We start from the raw sequence: 26483 nt of genomic DNA, 5'->3' as shown, positions 1-26483 counted from the left end.
GAGAGAGAAAGAGGGAGACAGAGAGAGAGATCGTCCCTCTGCCGGTTCACTCACCACATGTCTGTAATAGGCAGGGTAGGACCAGACTTCATCCATGAGACTAAAACTCCAGCTGGGTTTCCCATGCGAATGGAGACCACCTGCAAGCCATCACCTGCAGCTTCTCAGGGTACACGTTAGAAGGCAGCTGGGTTGGAAGCAGGGTAGCTGGGACTTGAACCGGGCTGTTGTGTGATGTGGACCTCCCAAAAGGCAGCTTACCCACTGCACCAAGTATCTGCTCTTGCTTGGTTTCTTGATGATGTGTTCTCATGAACAGAGCTTGTAATTTGAGTGAGATTCAATATTTTCTTATTTTTAAATGAGTAACACTTTGTGTCATCTTGAAGAACTCTCTGGGAGCCAGCTCCACAGCTTAGTAGCTCCACAGCTTAGTACGCCAAGCCTCACCTGCAGCGCTGGCATCCCTGATGGGCGTCAGTTTGTGTCCTAGCTGCTCTGTTTTGGCTTCTGCTCCCTGCTTCTCGACTGGGATGGACCAAGTCTTAAGGCCCCAGTACACATGTAGGAGACCTGGAAGAAGCTCCTGACTTCTAGCTTTGGACTGGTGCGGCTCTGCTAATCGCAGCCATTTGGGAGTGAATCAACAAATGGAAGATCTCTCTGTCTTTCCTTCTCTCTAAAATTCTGTCTTTCAAATAAAAAAAAATAAAAATAATAAACAAATCTCTAGCAATGGGCATTTTCTGAAGTGATTCAGACACTGCTCACGGTTTGGAAAAGTTTTAATGTAGTTGGTGTTTGTTTATCCCCTAAATGTTTGCTAGAATTTAATTGGTCAGTGAAGCCATATATGTCAGAAATGTTTTAAAACGCGCATTTGTTTCTTCAAGAATTTTCAGGTTTTCCATTCCATTTATACCTTCTTGGTAAACTGTTTCTCTGCAGCAATTTGTTCATTGCATGTAGACACTCCATGTATTGTCATACACGTTTTTATAGAGCCTTGTGTGATTGTGATGTTTGCGCTTCCCGTAGCAACACTTTGCAGTTCCAGTGTTTGCATTGATGCATTCTGTGTTTACGTGGTCAGTACTTTTATTTTTATCATTGTTCTCTCTTTCCGAAGACTCAGCTAATGGCTTTGTTGTCCTGTTGGGTTTGCTTTCCTTTTCACCCGTGTCTACTTTCCTTGTTTCTTCCTTTTGCTCTCTTTGGATTTAATTTGCTTTAAATCTTTTAAAATGTAATTGTACTAATAATTTGAGAGGAATGGTTCATCAATTTTATGTCTTTTCTAATATGTAAAACTGAAGCAATACATTTGTCTCTGTTTACAACATGCACGGTATCCAACTCCTTTTTAACTGTGATATTTCCATTGTCATCCTTCAACGTTGCCTTTTTCTTATGAATAGAGAATCTCCTTTGTTTGAATATTCATTAAATTTTAAAAAATAATATTTTGTTTGGCACTGTGCATTCTGTTTCTTGCAAGCATGCACAGTCATTCCTTTTTTTTCTCCTCTACATTTGCTTTTTTTTTTTTTTATTGTATCTGTTGGCTGTTGCCTTTGTCTCTCGTGTTGGAGACTTTCCTCCATGTTCTGGTGATTCTTAGTAGTCCCTGCATAGCTAAGAGTGAGGCTAAGTAGAGATCTGTGTACAGGAGACAGGGCCTTGGCAGCTAAATGGCTTGACTGTGGAATAGCTGAATGGGTCGAAAACACCTGTATCAACGTAGATCTTTCCCATTGTGTTACAGGAAGACAATCTCAGTTGCTGCTGTGCTGCTGGAAATGCAGGAATTAGGAAGTAAAAATCTCACTCTGTGCAAACTTTCCCTTCAACCCCTTATTTCCGGTCTGGCTCCTCATCTCAACCGTTCTCATGGCCTGGACCTCTGAGCCTCTTGCATCTTATTCTAGTCACACTGGAGCTGAGCTCTATGTAACACCTGGCTACACAGTGAAGTGATGGGCACCTGGTGATCTAACTGCTCCTCAGGCGGGAGTTGAGTCCATTCCTCTGGGTTCAGCCCCTCGACTCGCCTCACCACATCATTCTGATGGTACCCGGTGCCTGTAACCACTGAGGCCCTCCTGGTTTCCTAGGGGCTGATGAGCCACTTCTGTTGCCATCTCCCTCCTGGGCCCTGAAAGGCCCGTTTTCATTCTTCACCCACCGGATCACAGGTATCTCTGGGGTTCTCCAGAAGCAGGTAGAAATGTCTGTGTCATCTTCATGGAAGTGTTACATCTCTCCTGCAAATAGCCCATGCTTTTTGCCTTTCCATCCGTAGCTGTTTCCCTGGGGCTACACAGCTGACCTTCCCAGCCCAGCTGCCTCCCCAAAGTATTTTCCCATGTGGGCAGTATTCACCGACTCCCTGTGTGGATGAGTGAGACTTCAGCACCATTGCATCCTTCCTCCCCTCGTTCCTCCTCTTCCTAAGGTTTTCATGTCACATTCTAAAAGTTGTTTGTTGATTGACTTTATGGTTTGAACACATTCATCGCTTTCCAGATCCACATGAATTTTCATTGGACTTCCCTGATGTAAAATGAAGCTGGGGCCACTCCTCCTTTGCTTCTTAACTCTTCCCCTGTCTCCCAGCTTCGAACAGTCCCTCTTTCACTTTAGCATTTCCCAGAACACACGAGTCCAAGTTCTGAGTCAGAGCTGAGGAACCTCCTTTTCTTAGGTTCCTGCATCCTGTACCTCAACTGATTTCTGCAAAGAAAAGGTTTTCGCCAGGGTGGACTGTAATGGGGTGAGAGGAACCAACCCTTCTAGGGACAGTTGGAAGTCTTGCTCCCTCCTCAGAGCAAGCCCCAAGGATATAGTTCTCCAACAGGGTGCCCTGTGTGGAGCTCTCAATGAATTCTGACTTGATCTCAGCCAATTTGATGGGCTGGGTTCTCATCGAACCTTGGCTCATCACTTGCTATTTCTTCCAGATCCCCTTCCTGGGAGCTGGAATTAAGATCCATGAGAAAAGGGTGTCAGAAAACCTGCGGCCCTTCCACGACCGGATGGAGGAATGCTTCAAGAACCTGAAAGCGAAGGTGGAGAAGGAGTATGGCGTCAGAGAGATGGTATGGCGGTCCCTAGAACCGGAAGAGGGTGAGATGAGGCAGGGGGGACCCAGAAAAACAGATTGCTTCTGAAGAGGAAGGACTTGTGCAGTCCAGGCCCTGATACCCATGGGGCATTCCAAAGACTTAGAAATGACATTCCAGGACCAAGAACAAACACTGGGCAGGTTCCTTTGCTCTGCACCAAGCCCCTGGCCTGAGCCAGGTGCCCTGCTCAGCCTCACTGTGCCATCTGACCCAGGAGCAGAGCCTGGCAGGAGAGCTGAGACCACGTGACCCAAGCTCCACCACTAACCACAGCGCTCTTCCACCCACAGCCTGACTTCGACGACAGGCGCGTGGGCAGGCCCAGGTCCATGCTGCGCTCCTACAGGCAGATGTCAATCATTTCTCTGGCTTCCATGAATTCTGACTGCAGCACGCCCAGCAAGGCAACCTCCGAGAGGTCAGTCCCTGTTGCCCTGGCAGCCTCCCTGGTCCGAAGCCCAAAAAATTTCCCGCCTCCTGTTTCTTCCCCAGCAGCCTCCTTCTACCTCGTCTTAATCCATTTCTGCTTCAAAGCCTTTCCGCCATCCACAGTGTCACTAAACCCTTGCCAAGACAACAAGACTGCTGTGCCCAGTACATCTTTTCAAGGAACACTGGTGATTCACACAGGTAGAGGAAGCTTTTCCTGAGGACCCAGCAGAACTCATCTGCAGGCCTCAGGCTCCCAGGCTCTCAGAGCCAGCTGTTCATCATTCTTGCATTCATCTGGAATCTTCTCACCCCTGCTAAGAGCAATTCCCTCCCAAGGAAGCTCCTTCAACGGAGATGAGATGTCCCCTCTCAGTTCCTTCTACCCTCACCCACACATCTATTGGGGTCCTCCCTGCCTTCTCCACCTTCTACCTTGCTGGACACCCCATGGCTGCACCTGGCCCAACTCAAATAAGCCAGCTCTCATCACTTTGTAAATGTGCTAATGGTCCCTCAAACCTCATCTTATGGCCATTCTCTGTGGTGGCTACAGAAATCCAGCACTCCCTAAAGAGAAAAGGATGGCTTCGAACATTTGGCTAATTGATCCAGACTCTTTTGACTAAGAAGTGGCAGTGCCTGGATATGAACCCAGTTCCATAGTTACAGCCAGTGCTATATCCTAATGAACAGGTTTTTTTTTTTTTATGATGTGTCCCTTTCAATCTCCTTTCACTGTGCATTTCCCAATATGAGCACTGTAAGTTTGCCACCAGGTGGGCCGAGCCACCCATGCCCTTGCCAGTGACAGCTCAGTGAGCAGGAAGGTTCCTTTGGGTGCCCAGTGGTCTCTGCGTGGCAGCTTCAAGGCAGCCTGAGCTGCAGTTCCCAACACTGTGCCTCTTACCCTTCAGCTTTGACCTGGAGCTGGCAGCACCCAAGACTCCCAGGGCAGAGCAGGAGGAGCCCATTTCCCCGGGGAGCACTCTGCCCGAGGTCAAGCTGCGGCGCTCCAAGAAGAGGTCGAAGAGAAGCAGTGTAGTGTTCGCGGACGAGAAGGCAGTGGCTGAGTCGGAACTGAAGCGGGTGAGTGGGTCGCCTCCCCCCACACAGCCAGGCGTGGCACCCAGGCTGTCCCAGAACCTTGCTCCTGTGGGGTAGTGGGTGCCATTGGGCAGCATGCAGAGAGGGGTAGCCTGTGCCCATGGTTCCCATGCAGCTGAGATGTCTGGGACACAGCAGATCTGGGACTTGAACCCAGATGATCAGACTCCAGGGCGTTTGTGTGTCTTTTCACCATCACAAAGGACTTAGCATGGCTGGGGACAAGGAGCTTGTCAGCCAAGGAAGAGGATGGCAGCCCACCCGATACTGGGCTACGCATTCCTCTGTCCTCAGACCCAGGCTGATTCTTTTGTTTTTTAAGATATATTTATTTGTTTGACGAGCAGAGCATCAGATAGAGGGAAGGACATGGAAGACATTTGCTGGTTCATTCCCCAGATCACCAGAATAGCCAGGGCTGGACCAGCTCCAAGCCAATAGCCCGCAACTCCATCTCTGGAACTCCCACACAGGTGGGAGGACTTGGACCATTCTGCGCTGTGTTCCCAGGCACATTAGCAGGCAGTCGGGTGGAAGTGGAGCAGCTGGGACAGAAGCCAGCACTCTGCTACCGAGTGTGGGCATCATAAGCAGCAGTATAACCTGCCGTGCCACAGTCCTGCCCACCAGGCCCTTTCTACCCTCTGGTGTCCAGGTTAGCACTGAACTCCCACTGTGTACCAGGAGCCCAGGGGGCAGTGCAGAGATGAAAAGCTCACCACCCTGGCTTTGAGAGCTTCAGTGTTGGCCACCAGTAACCATGCGAATAATGAGACTGGGGATCAGGCAGCCCTGGCTTCAAACCTAGTGTCGCCCTTAGAAGTAGTGTGGGGAAGAGAGGTGGACTTTCCTGGCAAGGGAGGGGTGCCAGGTGCAAGGTCATGTGCCCGCTGGAGTGTTTGAGGTGGTCCAGTGGACCCTGGAAGCCACTTATATGTAGGAAGGAAAATGATAGAAATGTTTTCTGCATCTTGCAATTCTGAGGAGCACCATTCACATGACAGTCTGAATTAACGCCCCATCACCACTCCCTGGAGTTGTATGGCGTGCAACCTGTACAACCATACATGGCTAGTGGGCATGGAATACCTAAAGCAAAACAGATGAACACAGAGCTGGGTGTATAGAATTCAGCCAAAGCCTCTGTTCTCAATCTTACAGGGGCCCATCTCTGTATTATACTAAGCCTCCATGGTGTGTGTGTGTGTGTGTGTGTGTGTGTGTGTGTGTGTGTGTGTGTGTGTATTCATGCAGCTCTCCAGGAAGCATGAGTTCATGAGTGATACAAACCTCTCGGAGCACACAACTGTTCCGCCCAGAGCATCCGTCCTGTCCCAGATGAGCTTCGCCAGCCAGTCCTTGCCCACCATCCCAGGTAAGTGCTCTGCCCCTACCTGCATGGGGAAGTATGGGCCACCAACCCAGCAGGTGGAGGATGGGTGAGGACCATGCCACACAGCAGAGTGGGCCAGCCATCCTGGGCGCCCAGGGTTCTGCTTACAACCCCCATCCATAGTCTGTTCTCACCACCACCACCCCCACTTGGCAAAGTCCCCCCACCAGCTCCTCTGGGGCTTGGGACAAGTTTACTGCCTTTGTCCCGTGTGTGGCACTACAGTGTCTGTCATCCAGGCCCGTCCCAGGCCAGAAGCCTGCACTGGTATGTTCTTCCAGCCTGCAGCTCCTTGGAAGTCGTCCTCGGACTAGCAGGAATTGCCAGCCCACTGTGGAAGATCTGGTGTGGAGTTCCCTGGTTCCCTCCCCTGACACATTCCTACTGCAGTGCGGGGGTTCCCAGACACAGTGACTCTTGCAAATGCACACAGTAGGGATCCTGGGGTCCTAACAGGGGCCTGGCACAGCTGAGAATTGCCAGTCCTCCTGGCTTCCTGCTCCACCCAGACTCTAGCTGCCAAGGGCCAGGCAGAGTCGCTGTGGCTCCAGTGCAGTGGGCAGGTGGCTCACTGCAAAGACACCTGTCATTGCTAAGGGTCATTGCTAAGGGCCAGCTTGTGCCAGGCTCTGTCCTAACTGCAACTCCTTCATTACTTTGCCCACATCACAGCACATGTGTATGAACCGGATAAAGTCGTTTGCCCATTGTATGGATGAGGAAACCGAGCCACCAGGGATGTCAGGCTCCTGCTTGTCACTGGCTGAGGGATAGCAGAGGTCAGAAGCAGGGCCCTGAGAAGGGCTGAGCTGCTGTGTGCAGACAGCTCCCCTGTGCAGGCACAGCTGTGGTGTCTGAGCAAGTGCAAGCTGTTCCCTTCTCACAGCCCTGCAGCTCCATGTTCCTTGTGCTGTTGTTTTGTTTTGTCTAAAGATCCACTTTATTTATGCAAAAGTCAAAAATACAGAGAGAGAGAGGGGGACAGAGAGAGATCCTCACATGGCCGCAATATCAATGCTGTGCCAGAACAAAGCCAGAAGTTTCATCTGAGTCTCACATGTGGGTGCCAGGGACCCAGACACGTGAGCACTTTCTCCCACTTTTTCCAAGTGCATACCCAGGGAGCTGGAGTGCCGCTGGAACTCCAGTCTGGCACTCTTAGGGGAAGTTGGCATTGCAGGCAACTGTGCTTTACCTGCTATGCCACTGCCCTGACCCCTTACTGCTGTTTGACAATGAAAATTCAGACAGTTGGAGGGGGTTGCTGGATTTTCAGTTCTCTCTGGCTCCAGACTGGGACTGTCAGCAATGAGCAAGCCCACCTCTGCTCCAGGCAATGCCAAACAGGAGACTGTCTCCTCCACTGCCCTCTGCCATGACAAAGAGAAGAGTAGCAGGTTGTTGGTCTTTGGATGGAAAGGAAGCGCAAGTTCACCCTAGAGCCAGGGCCCTGCAGCCCCTGAGTCAGGCCCCAGGTAGTAAGGAGACATCACCCCCAACGCAGCCCTCAGGTTTCCATCCCAGATGCTCTTGGACAGAACTTTGACCAGACGCCAGGAGGCAGAGCCGCTGCTGTGGGGTTGGCAAACCTCGCCAGGGAGGACAGCTTCAACTCCTCCTGGCATGGCAACAAACAGTCCTCCCGCCTCTGCTTGGCACACACACTATGTGATGTGGAGGCTGGCTCTGCCCCCTGCCCGCCTCCCATCCACTTCCCCCAAGTCACTCTGGGTCCTATGGGCACAGCCTCCTCCCCACCCCCTCATGTCCTCATCTCCATTCTCCTTCCAGCTCTCACACTCTCCGTGGCTGGAGTGCCGGGGCTGGACGAAGCCAGCACATCACCACGCCTCAGCCAGGCCTTCCTCCATTTCTCAGAGGGCGACAAGAAGACACTCAAAAGGAAGAAAGTCAACCAGTTCTTCAAGACAATGGTGAGGACACAGGATGGACGGAAAAGCAGGAGGGTGTGAAGAAACAGAAAATGAGAGTGCATGTGCAGTTGATGTGTGTGCGTGTGTGAGTACTGCATGCACTGTGTGTGTGTGTGTGTGTGTGTGTGCACTGTGTGTGTGTGCACTGTGTGTGTGTGCACTGTGTGTGCGAGTACTGTGTGCACTGTGTGCTTGGTTGTGCATATGTGTGTCTACAGGGTCATTCCCAAGTTAACATGGTCAGGGAGCCTTGAGTTCTGGGACACTGTCCAGTAATGCCCAGAATGCATTGAGGCCCCTCTAGCTAGAAATGAGCCCCAGCTGGGAAGACATGCGGGGGCCCCGAGACCTCACAAACAGTAGGTGACTGGCCCTTGTCTGCCCTGCCGGAGGCGCTCCCAGTCAAGCCCCAAGTGCCAGCCGTCTCAGGAGACTGAAAGTGCTTTGCTTCTCTGTAGGAGCATCATTCTATTCAACTTCTATTACAAAGTCAGATACATTAAAAGTTAGTTTCTAAGCACTGACTCCAAGTACCATTTCCATGGTGATGTGCCTTTCTGCCCAAGGTCAAGAGGCACTGTGTCACATAGGGCCCTCAAGGTAACAGCCAGTCAGCACTGTGCTGCTATAACAATCAGGCTATGAATCAGACATCATGCTTAGCAATTCCCAAACAGTAGCCCATTTGATCTTCCCACTGTGCTGGGAAAGACTGTGTAAAGCTCGCAGAGCTGGGTGTAAGTGCCTGCTCTGTGCAAAGTTAGTGCTCGAACCATTGCCCCCATCCATATTACCGGTCAAGCCCAAGGTCAAAGTAGCTCTTTGTAGCCCACCCTCCCCCCACCCGCCCCACCTCCCTGCAGTGATCAGGCCCAGGAAGCGGCACAGTCATGCTCCTCAGGTACCAGCATGCTGATCTGTCTGTTCCTTCTCTTCCCCCACAAGCTGGCCAGCAAATCGACTGAAGAAGGCAAACAGATCCCGGACTTGGTGCCCTCTGACATGTGAGATGCTGCTGGCCACAGCTGCCCTGGGGAGCCAGAAGGAGAGAGGCGGGGGCAGCATGGTGCCCTGAGACTTTGGCGAGAGGGGAGACTGTTTCCATCTGCTGTCCCTGCTTCAAGGAACCCTGGAACCAGCTGGCTTCCAGAACTTGAAGGGCAGCTGAGTTGGCATGGCCTGGGGCCATGACAATAGTGATGGATGGAGACAACCCCTCTGTGGATTCTGTCTTGATGCCCCGGTGGGATGCAGTCCCCAGCATCTTGGACACGTCTGTTTGATGTGCAGGTTCTGTTTGAGGCCAGGTTCTTAGGTATAAGGAGATCTAATTCTTATTTCGTTTTTTTCCTAAATCCTAGCACTTAAAGGAAGAACCTTTTCATCAGTCTTTTTTTTTATTTTATTTTTGGTTTAACAGTTTTGTACTTGATATTTTCTTATACAGCCTGATGGTCTTTTCTCTAGCGGATCATCTCACAGGTATCGCTGCTTCTTACTGACAATAAAAGTGGTCCATGGCTCATGAAAGCCTTGTTGTCTAATTCCATCAGCTGAATCCATCTATTCCAGGACTGACTAGGAAGCTCCCCACGAGGGAGGCAGGCAGGTAAGCAGGCCAGCCTGGAGCTGTGGTGCTGGATTTTGCTCACCTCTTTCATGTCACCTCCCCCGCTCCCCCAGAATTTTCTCCATGTCTCTGCTGCCTGGGGTGCACACAGGCTGGGAAAATTGCCCCTGTAATTTGCCTTGTGTGGTCTGAACAATGAAGATATTCAAGCCACCTTTCTCCTCTAGAAAGAGATAGCAAAACCTTCCTAAGCATGATCTGCTTCCAAACGTCCCCAGTGGAGTACTAGGGAGTTAGGGTTAGAGATCTGAGGGCCCATGGACATGTGGTCCATTATACCACAGCGCCAGCCCCACATGGGTTAGTCTTTTAGCAGAACACGAGAGCCTGATCTCATTTCAATTAGGCTGTCTTCAGGTTGAAGTCCCATCTGGGGCTTTGCCAAGGGAATCCCGGATGCTGCCGTTGCATGGCAACTACAGCAATGCCAGGAGCAGTGACGGCAAGGAGTCGCTGTGGCGATAGTCACCACTCCCGAGGCATAACCCTATGTGTCCCTGCTGTTGATCATCAGACTGAAGACACGTACTAGGATCCCGGTCACATTGATGTGAAAACCTAACATCTCAGTCCATTTTCTGCTGTTATGACTGACTAAATAGTCAAGATTGCGTATTTATACAGAAAACAAGTTATGGCATGGAGCCTGTGTTATAGCTCAACAAGCTAAGCTTCTGCCTGCAATGCTGGCATCACTTATCAGAGTATCAGTTCAAGTCCCCACTGCTCCACTTTTGACCCAACTCTCTGCTAGTGCACCTGGGAGAGCAGTGAAGGATGGCTCAACTGCTTGGCCCCCTTCTCCCACATGTAGTTCTGGGATCGTGCCTTCAGCCTGGCTGACAGCAGCCATTACAACTATTTGGGGAGTGAGCCAGAGGGTGCAAAATCTCTTTCTTTCTCCCTCATACCCTGATACTCTATTTTTCAATAGATAAAAATAAATCTCTTAGAAAACATATGTCACAATTTTGAAGACTTGGGAATCTACTAGGAAGGTTCCCACATCTGCTAAGCAGCTCGTGAGCATCTGGCCACATTACATGGGGAACAGCTGCCTGTGTGCCAAGCTTCCTTATTGTAACCTCAGAGTTCTCGACCTCTGAAGGCACTCCAATTCCCCATGGTCTCCTTGGCAGTTGGGATGTAGTCCTTGGTGCCCGTACTGATAGTCCTTGGTGAGGATCCGGGAGTCTTCAGGGTCGGGATTCAAGCCTCCTCCTGTTCACCTGCTCCACTCTGGGGTCCCCTCCTGTAGAGCCTTATCTTTAAAGGTAGAATGGAGTTGTCTTTCTTGGGCTTATGTCAGAAGCAAAAGGGAAACAAAGAACCTTAAAAAACACCTAAAATCATGCCATGTTATGGCCCCAGACATAAACATATCATATTTGTTTGCCACTCATTGGAATCCAGGCTGGCTCAGCGTGCTTGTCCCAGCTCCAGTTCCCTAGGAAACAGACCCTCAGACAGTGAGCGAATGTCGATGCGTGTTTGGGGGTTGTGCAGTTCTAAGGGAGTAAGACAGAATAGAAAACAATAGAAGTTGAGCGTTTGCTGGGCTGCACTCTACAGGGCACAGAAAGACTCAGCTTGTGGGGCAGCACTGAGCAAGATGTCTCTGGACAGTGTATATGGAGCAACCTTGTCCAGGAACAACCAGAAGAAAGGAGAAAGAAGAAGCACCTGGCTACCCAGCTGGCTCCCTAGCTCAGCTTCCTGTTCCTCACTGCTTAGGTGGCACCTGCTTGGGGCTCAACTCCCGAGCCTTATCCTCTACATATAAAACTAGGTCCTGCATCTCACCGTGTGGCATTACCTTCGAATGAAAGAAACCAGAAACGTGGATCACAAAACCAGTTGTATTAGCTCTGTAAAGGGGAAGATGGCGCTTTCCTGGAGCCCACCCCTTGTGATGGGGCTGTCTGGACCATCGCAGAGTCAGTGGACTGCAGTAGGAAACTGCAATGTATGAGGAACCTGAGAAGGCTGGAGAGTGTCTATACACTCAGGGCCTCACATGCCCTTCCTGTGTATCCTTTGCTGGTGCTACCAATGGATCGCCAGTAGTATGTGCATGTGTGTGTCTGATATCCAGTGCCACAGTTCTTTGCAAGGTAATCACCAGTCACCAATTGTTCTCTCCCATATGAAACAAGACAAGAGGACTTGTGAGAAAATTCAGAGTTACTGCAGCAACTGGGTCAAGATTCATCCTTCCTCCCCAGCTAAGTTTCTTTGACTTACCGTCAGCACTTCATCCTCTCTGAGTCTCCTGCTGGACTTCCTTCTCCATAAATCCATCCATTCCAGGACTGACCAGGAAGTTCCCCAGGAGGGAAGCAGGTAGGCAGGCAGGCAGCTGAGCCTAGTTGCCCTGTCCTTGTTGGTGTGTGGTTACTATTACTAATGAGCATGGAAGGTAGAACTACTAGGAAAGGGACCACTGAACTGCTGGGTTCCAGACATGCCCCTTCCTGCCCCTTTCACGTCATCACAGGCTGGGCTTTCAGGGATTGGGGAGCATGAGAAGCCCCAGAGACCAGACCCCAGTCATAGCTTAGTGCTGTCCTACACCCAGGCCAAAGCATCTCCTCTGTTCCCACCTTGTAACCACGCTATGGATTAATTTGTATATTCCCCAAAATTTTATATTGAAGTCAGAACACTGAGGGCTTCAAGGTGTGACATTGTATGTGTGTGTGTGGGGGGGGGGTTATTTAAAGAGGTCATAATGTTACCCTGAAGTAATTGGGCTTGCCTGGCAAGTGTCAGAACCATTCCCTGGGCAGGGGATTTTCTCTGTTAGCTTGAGAGCTGTTACCTGGGCATGTCAATTTGTGAACAGGACACTTCCTGCAAATGCATCTCATACAGGAGTGCCCTGCCCCATCCCAGCTGCTCTGCTTCCAAGCCAGCTCCCTGCTGATGTGCCTGGGAAAACAACAGCTCCAGGCCTGACTGCCTGAATCCCTGCTGTCAGTAAGGGAAACCCAGATGGAAGTCTGTGCTCCCAGCTTTGGCCTGGCCAGCCCTGATGGACTGTTCTGACCATTTGGAGAGTGATAGAAGATCTCTCTCTTTCTTTCTCTCTCTCTCTCTTTCTCGTCACCTACCCTTTATCTCCCTCCACCCTCCATAATTTTGCCTTTTAAATAAATAAATCTTTTTTGAAAAAGTAAGTGACTACAAAACACATACTAAAATAATAAAGAACTAAAGGGACCAAACAGTATGATATTGGTACCAAGAGCTCAAGAAATAAATGGAAAAATAAATTCTGGAAGCTTGCTTGAGTTTGCAATAATTAGAATTTAAATTCTGGCTACTCTGATATTTCAGATCAGATTGAGGAAGAAATAAATAACCACAAATGATGGAGAGTCAGCTGACTAAACCATTCAAAATATGAGAATAGAATTAGTGGCTAATTTGTTGCAACTTATACACAGTAGACTTCACAAGGCTAGAAAGAATTGAGTCTGTAAAAATGAGAAGTCATTTAAAATATCTCAGGATCAGTGGACTCCGGGAAGAGTTTGGGGAGCAGCCCTGCCTGGACCTGGGGAAGACTGAAGTTGAAGGTCGTGTGCCAGCTCACTTTCCTGTCCTGTACTGAGGTTCAGCTGCTGTCTGGGATGGCACAGCAGCAGTCACTGCCCAGCATGGGTGCTTGTGAAGGCCAGTAGCTCAGGATGTGTGCAGGGGCACTGCGTCTGGGGGAGGAACTGGGACAGGGGTTCTGGGAGAGGCAGCAGGTGCTGCTCATGTTCGGTCCTTCCCTGAGTGCCCCACCATTCTACTGGCAGCTCCCAGGTAACTGGAGAAGTAGGAGACAGCTGCAGTCATGTGACAAGACACCCATGGGAATGTGGGTCCATCTGGCCAGAGCACTTGCCCCAGGACCCTGGCTTTAGGCGAACAGAAGGTGGCAACCCAAAGCAAATCACTGCCACCTCCACAGAGAGCTGCCACCTCCACTGAGAGTTCTAGAAGACATTGATCCTCTCTTTGCTTCCTGAGTCTCCTGGGGATTAAACCGATTAAGAGGCAGGTGATGATCACAGGTGTTTGAGTGTTAGGCCAGAGTCTCCCTGGCGACAGGACCCACCGGCTTTTCTGCCTGGCTCTAGGCCTTATGACCTCATGATGGAGTCTTCTGCCCATAGCAGGGATTTGCCAGGGCAGAGAGGAGGTTGGAAGGAAGACAATGGGGCAAGGGAGCCCATGTTTTCCAGCCAAGGTTAGAAGATCAGCAGAGGCAGGTCAGAGCTGAGGTGACCGTGGACCCCACAAGAGGACCTCGGGGTAGTGCTCACCCAGGCGTCTCTGCCAAGGCCTCTCTAGGGAGTAGATGGAGCCGCATCTGGCACTCGCTGGTGAAGTGGAACAGAAAGCACACCCAGCAATGGCAGGAAGGGTAAGGCCTCAGGTAATCACACCATGGAAGCGACTGAGGTCATGTAATGGGCTTCCCTGCATAGGTGGTAGAAATGGCTCTGGAGAGCTGGGACTGAGTCCTTCTGGCAACACTGCCAACCAACTACCCACCTGCCCACCCTCGGGGCCCAGTGTTGGTGCCCTAGGGCTGCCCACACAGATGCCCCAAATTGTGTGGCGTAAAGCAACACATGTGTGTCGTCTCTCAGTTCCGGAAGTCCAAAGTCAAGTGATGGGGGGGCGGGACTTGGAAGAAGCAGCTGGTCCTTGTTCCTCTCAGCATGGGACAATGACACCTTGGCTTATAACAGCATCACTGCTACAGCAGACCCCAGTGTCACATGATGCTCCTCCCATATGTCTGTGTCCAGAGCATGTCTCATACTTTAATGACTTCAGTACCCACAGGCTTGAGGGACCACTTAATCTCAATCACACTTGCCAAGGACCCCAAGGCAGGTCATAATCGTGGGTTCCAGGCACAAGGATGTCAGCCTGTCTTAGGGGTACACACAGCCATGCAGGCATCACATGTGGGGAGCATAGGCTTTGGAGCAGGAAGGACGACAGACACTATGGGGTCCAGAAGCTCGGGCAACATAGGCTGCTTCCATGGCTCAGGGACAGGCCTGGTCCCTTCAGGAGCTCACCCTCTGCTGGTCAGCAGAAACCTGCCCATGGTTCCCACTTTACTCTGCGACCTAGGGACTTACTCTAGTCTGGGAGTTAGGGGCAAGCCCCAACCACAGAAATAAGCAATATGCAAAGGGGACCCCAGGCGAGAGGTCCCAGTAGGAGCCAGAGCCTGTAGCCTGACTACAACAGTCCCTTGCTGGCTTGCAGGGGACCAGGAGCCACAGTGGGACTAATGGAGGGCAGGCTCAGGGTCAGAAGTTGCACAGCACATATCCCATGGGCTCTGAGCAGGGCCTCTGCAGGCCCTGTGTGCGGTGGCTGGCATCACACTACCAAGACCTGCCAGCCTCTTGCTGAGATAGCAGTGTGGCAGGAGGATGCATGGCCACTGAAAAGGACCAAAGGAAGGACTTTGTGGTTCCACTGTCCCAAGGAAAAGGGGATGGGAGATGGAGGATAGGCTAGGGCGCAACAGATCAGCTCAGGCATTGGTGGGAAAAGTAATGGCAGGAGCACAGACATGACTACTGCACACGTGGGGCAGATAGACCACAGAGAAAGGAGCAACTGAGGCAGAGTTACCTGTTCAGAGTGGAAAGCTAAGGAGCAGACATGAGCAGCAGCTCAAAGGCAGCATCAAGCTTGACCAGGCTGTTGGTTATGGAGTGAGATAAAATACAGAGTCAGCAGGAGCCAGTGCTGGGGTCCCTGGCTCATGACTAAGCTAACACTAGCTAGGGGAGTCGCTGGGGTCAGAAGGCGACTCACAGGTTGGGGAGTGAGGATCGCCCTCACCGCTCTAGTAGGCAGGGATTTGGCAGGCAACAGCAGTGTCCACGGACTTGGGGGAAGAGTAACAGGTGGGGTGCCCTTCTCTTCCCAGACATCCCAGCAGGACTGCGAGCCTGCGCCCGAAACATCCTCTGTGAGCCTGCTGGACGAGGACCCAGAGCCACTGTCCCAACAACTGCAGGTGACCAGGGCCAGGAGCACAGAGTCCCTGGACTCCCTCACCCTCTCCCCGGGCATCCCGGTGGCCTTGGAATACCTGCCTTTCTTCCGCACCTCTGGGCAGCTCCAGGACAATGGGCTGCTGACCCCACAGCCTGCCATTTACAAGGACAAAGGAGAAGCACCGGCTCTGACGCTGGCCCCAGCCCAGGCCCCAGAGGATGCAGCACAACCCAGCGGCTTTTTCCCTTACTACCACTCTCAGGAGGAGTGCTTTCCCAGCCTGGCCCTTCCTGACTGGCCACACAGAGCCTCCCAAGACCCCGTTCCCAACAGGGAGGCCCAGATGGGCTGCTTCTGCAAGATGACAGCCAGGGATATTTGCACTGTGAGTGGTAGGGGCAGTGGTGGGGAATAGCATCCCACCCCTGGCATCCTTCAGGCTTCTGTCCCCGGGGCCCAGACCCCAGCAGGTCTCTGGGCAGGCTCCCCAGGGAGCTATATGTTGCTGCTTAGTGGCCTTATCCCCACATCCAGCTCCTGTGCTTTCTGGGAGAGTTATCGGGGCATGTGTCTGCCTCACTTTCCCCATGGAAGAACAAGATTGTGAGTCACTGTTCTCAGAGAATCCCTCTGAGACCTTCACAGGTACAGCCAGGACTTAGCCTGACGTCACCACCACCCCTCCCGCCCAGAAACACCTGCTCAGTCCCCGACTGGCAAAGACATACAGATACCTTAGTGTACTATTTCCTTTTATCCCAAGATAAGTCCTGTGAGATGCGTTGTTTTGTTACTCTCATTTTATGGAAGAAAAAGTATGTCTCAGAGAAACCAAAGGCCTTGTCCAAGAACAGTTAGCTAGTATACCTGAGATGTGGCCCACAGCCCACGCCCTGAGTTCAACTCACTGTCCCTACCAGCACCCCTGTGTCTGGTGACTGCAAAGGTTGAGAGGTAATATGCGTGACTTCTGGTCCCGCTCGCATTCTAGCTGGTGGCTTGGGGTTAGTGACATCGCTGAGGACTGCAGCAGACCTGAGCCCTGCTTGCTTCATTGACCACCCACCCTTTGGCAGCGCAGGCATAGCCAGTGTGGGCTTAGACCTGGGAAATGGGCTTGTGACTGGCTAACCATCTGTCTCCTTCCACCCAGGCTGCCTCAGCCGGCCTGGCCCTTACTTCTGGCTCCTCGCACACTCTGGCCTGCTGCTGCCCTCCGCTGCCAGCCTCGGCAGGGTGCTCACGTGACGGTGGCCCGGCTGCCCAGCTTACGGGATTCATGTCCTACTACAGAAGTCTCGAGGAGAGGCTGCACACCAGCCCCGGGCCCCCAACCCCCCCATCAGGAAGCCAGAGAGTCCTGGAGGGCCTGGGCATGCCAGATGCAGCTACGCCATGAGGCGCAGGAGGTGGAGAACAGGCTCGCCACCTGTGAGGGGCAGAGGTGGCCAGCAGTGAGGCTCCAGTGCTCAGCAGGTTTGCCCCTGAGACCACAGCTGGCCTGGGCCCCTGGCCCTCAGGCTGCTGTTCCCCCACACTCCTCACACTGACTGAGGGGTCCCTCGGCTGCCTCTCAGCCTGTAAGAAGGCCTGCCCCTGCTCGTCTCACGCCTCCGGGTGTCAGGTGCTTGGTCTTGGTCGAGTAGAGGCCAGATGCTTACCATCCCCTGTGTCAGTCTCCTCCCACCTCCAGGCACATCCCACTCACCCTCCCCACTGGAATGACTACCAGCAGGAAGGCAGCAGCTACACCCAAAGCTGCCGCACCCAGAAACACCCATCTTGCCCAGCGTGCGGCCTGTCCCAAGCCAAGCCTAAGGAGTGGGTGCCGCCTGGGGTACCAAGGGATGCAGACATGCAGATACTGCTTTTGTCAATAAATCACTTGAGTGCAAGTGTCAGAGCTGGTGCCCTAATTTAATGCTTTAAGGAGATACTTGCTGGTCTGGTTCTTGAGCATCAGGCCCCTTGGAGAGATCAGCTCCCTAGTCATCAGGGGTAGACACCAGGGTCATCTCCATGCTGGAGGTGAAGAAATGAGCTCAAGAGAGTTTAACTAGCATGCCTAAGCTCACACAGCACACCGTGGAGCTGAGCTTCCTTACAGTGCTTCTGACTGACCTTGGGGCCAACTACTCCCCATCTCCCCCACCTCTTTGGGGGTCCGTGCCCAGGAAGGAGGAAGCCCATATGCTGTCTGCTGGACCTAACTCCCCTGTCCCTATCCTCGTTGCCTCTGTGTCTTTCCCTCCCCTGCCCTTGGGAGCAGCCAGCAGAAGGGTTGCTTGGCTCTTGTCTGCTAGGACCTGTCCCCCTGAGATACTAAGCCCACATCTTGAGGTGTTCCAGCCGAATGTTACATGGCTGTCACATGGCTAGCACATGAACGTGGAGCCAGCAGGCAGGAGCGCTCCCATCTGCACACTGCCTGTTTTGCGGGCTGTGTTCTTGGTTACTAGGCTAAGATTATATCATTGTTGTCATGTATTTAGTGGTTTCAAAACTCAACAACAAACACGGACCAGGAACCTGGAAGCAGGCAGTTCCCTAGGGAAAGCCCACCACCTATTTGCCGAGGTGCAGGATGGAGACTGTCACCACCTGCAGGTGCTGCCGCCCTGATTCATGTCCATACCTGACCCTGCCACCCAAGTTCCCAGCAATCAGACTCCAGCCTTCCAGCCTCTCCCTCCATAGTGACAGGGGCCAGGGGTGAGCCAGCTCCTGCTCCCCGACATGGATGTGGATGCAGAGCCCTCGGGCTGATCCCAGGCCTGTGGAGCCCTCTCCACCACTGCCATACATCTAAACCCAGCTGACCAGGCAGCCTCGGCTCTTCCCCTAGCTTTGGAGTCTGCCCTTGGGACCTCCCAGCAGTACCTGCAGCTCTTGGTTTTCCAAGGTCAGACACGGTGAGACTAACTGCTCCCCACTCCTGATCAGCACTGCTGCCTCCCCTGCCTGGAGCCAGGTATGCAGGGTTTATAGATGGGACTTTGCACTTTCCAAGTTCTGTGATTCCACGCGTGCTCAGCCCAGGCCTCCTGGCACCTTGAGCTGCCCAGCCTTTTCTGTCCTTCAGCAGTAGCTCACAGTGTCCAGCAGCTGGGCACAAACAGCCCAGGGCAGCCCAGGACACCGGGATGGCCTTCAGGAAAGGCTGCTGCAAAGCCCCAGTACTCTGCCACTGTTGGCAGATTTAACACTGCCTTGCTGATAGTGGACAAACCCAGATCAAGACATTAGAACGTTTATGCAGAGTATGTATGAGTGGAGACAAGGACCTTCAAGAAAGTTACTTTCAACTCCTGAGTCCTGACTAGGAGGCAGCCTTGGATTAAAAGCCTGGGTCCTGGAGCCAAGCAGCGGCTGTGAATCCTTAGCCTTTCCCTTCTGGCTGTGTGGTTTTGGAGCAGTGGCTGAGCCTCTCTGAGCTTCCTTTTTCCCACCTGAAAAATGGAGAGTTGCCTCACAAGGGAGGTGTAAATAGAGCATGTGGTGGTATTGGCTCGGAACTCTGAGGTGGCAAAGAGCCTGGGACAATGCAGCTTTCATAAATGAAGACAGGTGGGAAGAAGGGGGCAGTAGGGCAGGGATGCATCTCTCCATGGGGGAGGAGGGTCTTCCTGCTAAGAAGCCTCAGCTCAGTCCCCACAGAGCCCCTCAGAGGTTCACCCTGGCACCCTCACCCTCCCAGATCAGCATCTCTTTGATTTCCCAGGAATATACTGAGTCTGGCTTCTGCCAGCCAGGGCTGGGAAGAAAATATCCAGAGAGCCCCCAAGCCCAGCAATCCCAGTGGGAGTCCCAAGTGCTGTGCAACAGTGCCATCTTCTGGCAGGTCTGGGCATGATGCCACAGCTACTTTCTTCTCGGCCCCAATCACAGCGCCTGATTCCATGCTATAGGAAAGCTTCCCTCCCTGTTTAACAGATTGAAATCGAGCCTGAATTTTCCCAGGAACCACAATGCCAGGATCAGAGCCCAGGCTGCACTGTCCCTCCTGTTCCAGCCCTCTAGCTGTTTTCTCAACGGCCTGAACTCATCTTCTCCTAGATGCCACCTATGAAGTAAGTAATCCTGTTACTGAAGACAAATGGACACCACACCTCAAGAATCGCATATGCCCATTTCCTTCCATCTGACTCGGGGAAGGACTGCAAGCTGCTGGGGTGAGGCCAGGGCAGGAAGAAAGCAGCAGCTATGAATGCCGAGAGAACAGTGTGTGGTTCCCTTGCAGGCACTGCTTCACACTCAGCCACCAGCAGCTCCTGCCCACCCTCTTTACAGCAGAGCCCTGCGAAGCAGTGGCAGCAAACACATCAGACCTCTTAGGCCGCTCAGGCCTGCGTGTGCTTATCAGGAGCTCGTGGGCACAGAGGAAGAGGCATGCATTTTGGAAAGGTTGGGAGGAGCTAAGAAGTGTCTTAGCCAAGCTGAGCAAGCAGGGTTTGGGACCCACTTATGGGACCTATTCAGAGGGCTATCCCACGGTGTCCTGCTGGGGCAGGCTAGGGAATCTGCAAGGCCAGACAAGCCTTCCCTAGACCCAGTCAGCTATCTGACCATGGGCCGTGGCTCACCAGCAGTTGGTGGGGGGGATGTCCAGGACGGCCTCAGCCCTCCTAAGGCCAGGGAAGGCTGACAGGTGTCAGAGCTCTGGGAACTCCCACCCAGCCAGGGAGGCCAGAGGCTGTTCTGTATGGGGCTTTTCATTGCCACAGACATGGCAGCTTTCATCGTCCAATCCAGGCCAGTCTTCTAAACGACTGACATTTCTGTGAGACACACAGAGATCACTGCCCATCAGTATGTGCAGGCCCCCTCTTCTGTCCCAGGACACTCCAAACTGAGGATGCCCAGCCCCTCCTCATCACATAGTATTTGGCTAGAACCCTCACACTCCTCACCCCAAGTGACTCGTAACGTTACATGCGTTGAGAGTACAGCGAAGCAAACAATGACAAGACAAATAGCCTGTACTTACTTAGTGCTAACAGCATCCTCTCCCTCTAGCAGCCCCCCAGTGGGCTGAATCTGCATGAGGGCTGTGAAGAGTGGGCACAGGTTAAGACCCCTCCCCTGCAGTGGGCATGGGACAGACAGGGTGTGTCCTGTGCACTCAGCTCCTGGGAGAACACAAGAGCTGATAGTATATGGCTGGTGTGGGTAGAACCGTCACCCTGTCGCAGCATTAGCCTCATGGTGGGTGTGTCTTCACAGGAGTAGTCCCATTGGCATGAAAGCCTCCTTCCCCACCAGCGAGCACTGGCAGTTTCGCTGAGGTTAAGGAAATGCTGTTTAGCCCTTGTGCCCCAGGGAGCCCTCCTCCTGCCAGAGTGCTGTGCCTTTAAGGCCCACTGGGGGCGTGATGTCAGCAGCCCGCGGGCAACTGGAGTGATGACTCTAGACCGCTTTTTGTAGCCAACTTGCTGTGTGTGTGCTCAGAGGCTGTAGTGTTTTCCAAGACGATCGCACCCTCTCGGCCATGCCCCACAGACCCTGAGTGGGCACTGCGCAGGCTCGGGAGTGCCAGCACTGTCCCGCCCTCGCCGCCCCCAGTCATGGGCAGCTTCCAGCTGGAAGACTTCCTGGCAGGCTGGATTGGGGGTGAGTGTATTCCATGGGACCCGGGACCTAGGGCACCTACTGGTGCTCGCAGCCAGGGCTCAGGGATAGGAAGCGTGGTGCCCCTCACTGCGCATTTCCCCAGGTGATGTTCACATCCTCCCAGGTGGTCTTGGCAGTTTCCCTCCTGCTGGCTGAGCCACACCAGCGGGATCTAGAGCGCTTCACTCCAGGCTTGACACTTGTCCCAAAGGGAACTCGCCCCAACGGGCGGATCTGGTAATGATTAAACTGCCCCCCACCCCACCACAGCCCAGGCAGCTGGCCCCAGGGTGCTTGCCCTTTAGTGGCCGGATATGCCCCTGAACTGGGGATGGATGCGGCTCACTGAAACTTTTGTGAGAGTGGCGCTTGACTGCCGGCCCCTGGGTGCCCAGCTCTATGAGGAGGCCATAGGGGGGCTGCCTGATTGCGAGGAACCAAGCTGAGGGTTGAAGGTACCCATGGCCAGCCTGCGGCACCCACTCTGCCTTCAGCCACAGCCAGCTGTCTGTGTTCACTAGCGCTCCACAGCCCCTTTGCCTCCCCTCCCAGGTCCTCCCCCTGGCTCTGCTTTCTCCAGTCGCTTGCTGTTCTGTTGCTGGAGGTGGGCTGTGGCTTTTGAGGGTCTTCGCTTATTTGCAAATGTAGCTTTCTTTTCATTCCATCTAAGAAGGCAAGGGCACCTCCTCCACAAAAGGAAGATGCTTCAAGATGAGAAGCGCAATATAGGGGGCATTCCCTGCCTCCTGGCCCAAGGTCCCTGAACCTCCCCCTGCTCTGCCCTCCCCAGCACGGGTGGCTGCTCTGTGGGGTGAGGCTGAGTAGTGGTCAGCAAAGCAGCAAGGTTTAAGGGGTAGAGCATGCTTTGGACCGGATGGATGCATTCTTCTCCAGACAGAATCCCAGAGTGTGTCTAGCCATCCAGGTTGGTTACACAGACACCTGACAGAGCAGGCAGGCCTCTCAGGAGAGAGCTGAGAGCCAGGTCTGTATGCAGGCTAGAGCTGGGAAGGGCGTGAAGTCTTTCCTCCCCACTCTTCCCCCTACTCCTTCATCCCCCATCCTCTGCTCCTGCCACTTGGCCAGGGAGATTCTCCTGGGATGCTTCCCTGGTGTGTGTGTGTGTGTGTGTGTGTGTGTGAGAGAGAGAGAGAGAGAGAGAGAGAGAGAGAGAGAGAGAGAGAGAGAGATTGATTCTCCTAGGGTGCTTCCCTGAAGCAATGTGTGTGTGTGTATGTTTGATTGCCTGGTGTAAATGGGCAGAGAAGCCCCTCAGCCTGGACAGAAAGGGTTCTTATGGGGAGTAACCTGGGACCCTCTGTGAAGTTACTGGGGTGTGGGTGGGACTTCCTGGGCTGTTTCCCAGGCTGCTGGGCTTTGTTTTCCTTGAGCCCCCACAGGGGGAATCTCTCAGTTCCCCCAAAAGCTCCCACCCAGGCACTGCTGCTAACTGGTGGTACTTGCAGTCACAGGGCTGCCAGACACAAGGCCCACTGGCTCCCCTTAGTGGGACATCCTTGGGCGTTGAGAGGGACAGGAGGACAAGAGGGCTTCTTGCCTCTGCTGTCCCTTGGATCTCCAGGGTAGACTCAGCAGGGCTGCAGATGGCTGAGTCTGTGCAGTGCCTAGGGCTGCATCAGTCACCCCAAGTCTCTGATCACACTGAGATTCCCCCCAGATCCCCACCACATAACAAGTAGGGGCCTTGCCCTTACCTTGCCCTTTGTGAAAAAGGTGGTGTCACACTTTCTGTAAAGATTATTGTTTGAAAGCAGAGAGAGTGCTTCTTACCACTGGTTCACTCCTTAAATGCTTGCAACAGCTAGGAGTGCACCAGGACAAAGCCAGGAGCCCAGAATTCTGGCAGGAGTCGCAGGAACCCAAGTACTTGTACTATCACCTGCTACCCCCCAGGAAGCCAGGTCAGAGGCAGAGTAGCTGGGACTTTAACCTAGGAGCTCTGACAGGGTATTACCTGCTGCCTCAAATGCCTGCCCCATATGTATATTTGTAAACCATCTTTATCAGAGTTTATTTTTATATATCATAACATTACCTATTTCAGGTATACAACTTACATGATTCTTAGCAACCTTGTTGACTGGTTTAACTAGCCAAAGAACATTTTTACCCCCCAGTAATGTCCCCCATGCTCACGACTGCTGAGTGCTGCTGCTGCGTCCTCAGCCACCCCCTTGCTGTCTACATCCACTTCTGCTGGATGTGTGATATAGATTGGATTCTTCCACACATGATCCATCATGTCACTTTATGTGTATTCATTAAATTATCACAGCAACCCCAGCAAAGTGGGCACTACTGCATCTCCATTTTACAAACAAGGAAATCAAGGTACAGCAAAATTCACTGCCTTGCCCCAGGGAATTCCAAGGCTGGCCCCAAGCTCTGCCAACCTTGTCCCTTCCCCCTTGTCCATGGCTGTTTGCTTTGTCAGTGACCTTGCCTGACAAATTTCACTGCTAAATGCTCTACATTGTGTTTGCAATTTTACTAGTCCCCAACCTCTTGGGGGTCTGTACACTGTCAACTGATGTCCCTATTGTAAAACAAATGAACAAAACACCTCCAATCCATGGCTTTCATACGGAAAAGCTAATGAGCGAGCCGGGAAGTGTTGGCCTGTGGCTGGAGCAGAGGCTGCTCTTCCGGGATGAGCACCACACCTTCCTCCCCTCCTGGGAGTGTCCCTGTGAGGAAGACCTTGGCCTGCAGGACACGATGGCTGCTGTTGCCTGCAGCTCTCAGGGCGAAGGAAAGGATGAGAGGGAACAGAAGATCTGAAGACAGGACCAGTTATTCTGGGATTGGCTGATGCCCCTATAAATGTCTCCTAGTCCAGGACTCCCTCCCATCCCTACCCAGTTAAATCACCTGTGTTAACAGAGGCACCTCCAAAGGTATCAGTGACCTGCACGTCTGGCCTGGAAGAACACCATCCATCTCAGGCCACAGCTTTCACAGCAAGGCTTGATCTAGGGGCCTCTGGGCAGCCTTGCCTCTCTCCAGGTGGGACAGGCCAGTGAGCATGTGTAGGACTGGGCATCCTCGTGTATGAGGTCCATTGTCCATCACGTTTGTAAGAGAGTCTTCAGTTCAGCAGTGACATGTCTGCTCGTGAGCATCCTTTGGGTGTAAAGCTCTCTGCCAGGGACATTCACAACTTCATTCTCACAACAGAAACTTGAGGAGAGAGCTGCTGTTGTCCCCACTCCACATAGGCTGAAAAAGAGGAACAAGAAATTAACCCGGAGGTAACCAGAACACTTCTGGATCTTCTCCTCTCACCCTCCCCTCCTTTAGAATTGAAATACACATCTTCTAAAATTAGCCATTTTAGGGACTGGTGCTGTGCTGTAGTGGGTTAAGTTGCTGCCTAAAATGCTGGCATCCCGTATGGACACCAGTTCAAATCCCTGCTAATTAACCTGGGAAAGCAGATGTTGGCATAGCTGTTTGGACCCCTGCCCCCACATGGGAGACCCAAAAGAAGCTCCCAGCTCCTGGCTTCAGGCTGGTCCAGGCTCCTGTCATTACAGCCATTTTGGGAGTAAACCAGTGGGTGGCGTCTCTCTCTTTCTCTGCAACTTCATTTCAGATATGTAAGTCTTTTTTAAAATAAACATTAAAAAATCTATTTCTGTTTGAAAGGCAGTTTTACAGAGAGAAGGAGAGACAGAGATCTTCTATCCACTGGTTCATTCCTTGATTGGCCACAATGGCCAAATCTGAGCGGATCCAAAGCCAGGAGACAGGAACTTCTTCTGGGTCTCCCACATGGGTTCAGGGACCCAAGGACCTGAAACATCCTCCACTGCTTCCCCAGGCCATTAGCAGAGAGCTGCATCAGAAGTGGAGCAGCTAGAACTAGAACCAGAGCCAGCAGCCTTATGGGATAAATGTCAGCACTGGCAGGCAGAGGATTAGCCTGTTGAGCCACTGTGCAAGGCATATTAGTTTTTGGGTTTTTTTTTTTTTTAAGATTTATTTATTCTTGTTGGAAAGGTAGACCAGAGTTACAGAGGGAATGGTCTTCCATTCACTGGCTCACTCCCCAAATGGCCAACTGGCTGCAATGGCTAGAGCTGAGCCAATCGGAAACCAGGAGCCAAGAGCCTCCTCCAGGTCTGTGATGTGGTTGCAGAGTCCCAAGGCCTTGGGCCATCCTCTGCTGCTTTTCTAGGCCGTAAGCAGGGAGAAGGATGGAAGTGGAACAGCCGAGATACAAACCAGCACCCATATAGAATCCTGGCGCTTGCAAGGTGAGGTTTTAGCCAATTGAACCATTGTGCCAGGCCCAAATATTAGCAGTTTTAAAGTTCACGATTCAGTGGCATTTTGCACATTTGCAGTACTATTCAACCATCACCTCTGCTCAGTTCTGAAACATTTTCCTGTGTCTCTTAAAGTAAAGCATGTTGGGGGGCCCGGCAGCATGACCTAGCGGCTAAAGTCCTCTCCTTGAACGCCCCGGGATCCCATATGGGCACTGGTTCTAATCCCTGCAGCTCCACTTCACATCCAGCTCCCTGCTTGTGGCCTGAGAAAGTAGGAGGATGGGACCCTGCACCCCTGTGAGATACCCAGAAGAAGTTCCTGGATCCTGGCTTCGGATCAGCATAGCATTGGCCGTTGCACTCACTTGGGAAGTGAATCATCGGATGGAAGATCTTCCTCTTTGTTTCTCCTCCTCTCTATAATATCCACCTTTCCAATAAATAAATAAATAAATAAATTTTTGAAAAAAGTAAAGCATGTTGGAGATTGGTACCAGAGAATCCTTGACAAAGCCCAGCAGTGACCTTGACCTGGCTTGATTTGCAAGAACAAGTTAAACTCAAACCATTTCTTGAAAATTCCTCAATTAAGGAAAGCAGAATTGATTTCCAGCCAATCAGAGAAGCCAACAAACATGTAAACTTGAGACTTTCCAATGAAGTAGACTTAATGAGGCAGCTGTGTACTGCAGCCAATGAAACCTGTCTGCTCCCTGAGACACAAGCATGCGTACCAACCACACAGCTCTGCCGTGCACATTGCTGTACCAAACTCCACAATGCTTGCCCAGTTATGAGATCACCTTAAAGGCACATTGTTTGGAACATGGTCCTTGGCTGAGGGATGTGTGACTATGCTGTCTCCCTCTCCTTGTGGCTCCGTCCTGTAGAAGCTTCTCACGTGTCCCCTTTGGAATGACTGCAACTCTTCCT

The 26483-nt window shown here is 52.3% G+C and overlaps 1 protein-coding gene across 1 annotated transcript in view; it reads left to right on the top strand.

Moving 5' to 3' along the window:
• DOCK2 (dedicator of cytokinesis 2) overlaps positions 1-9518 on the top strand; it is a 387891-nt gene extending 378373 nt beyond the window's left edge. The window contains exons 47-52 of the mRNA XM_040982635.1: positions 2961-3098; positions 3416-3543; positions 4472-4643; positions 5916-6036; positions 7846-7988; positions 8934-9518. Of these exons, the coding sequence (XP_040838569.1) occupies positions 2961-3098; positions 3416-3543; positions 4472-4643; positions 5916-6036; positions 7846-7988; positions 8934-8996 (765 nt within the window). The 3' untranslated portion in view covers positions 8997-9518. The remainder of the gene's footprint in view (positions 1-2960; positions 3099-3415; positions 3544-4471; positions 4644-5915; positions 6037-7845; positions 7989-8933) is intronic.
• Positions 9519-26483: the final 16965 nt, after the last annotated feature.

Source organism: Ochotona curzoniae, unplaced genomic scaffold, assembly GCF_017591425.1.
Source record: "Ochotona curzoniae isolate NIBS_2020 unplaced genomic scaffold, NIBS_Ocur_1.0 contig_1, whole genome shotgun sequence".
Classification (NCBI taxonomy): Eukaryota; Metazoa; Chordata; class Mammalia; order Lagomorpha; family Ochotonidae; genus Ochotona; species Ochotona curzoniae.
The sequence above is the reverse complement of the archived record's forward strand: the minus strand, read 5'-3'. Positions and strand labels throughout refer to the sequence as shown.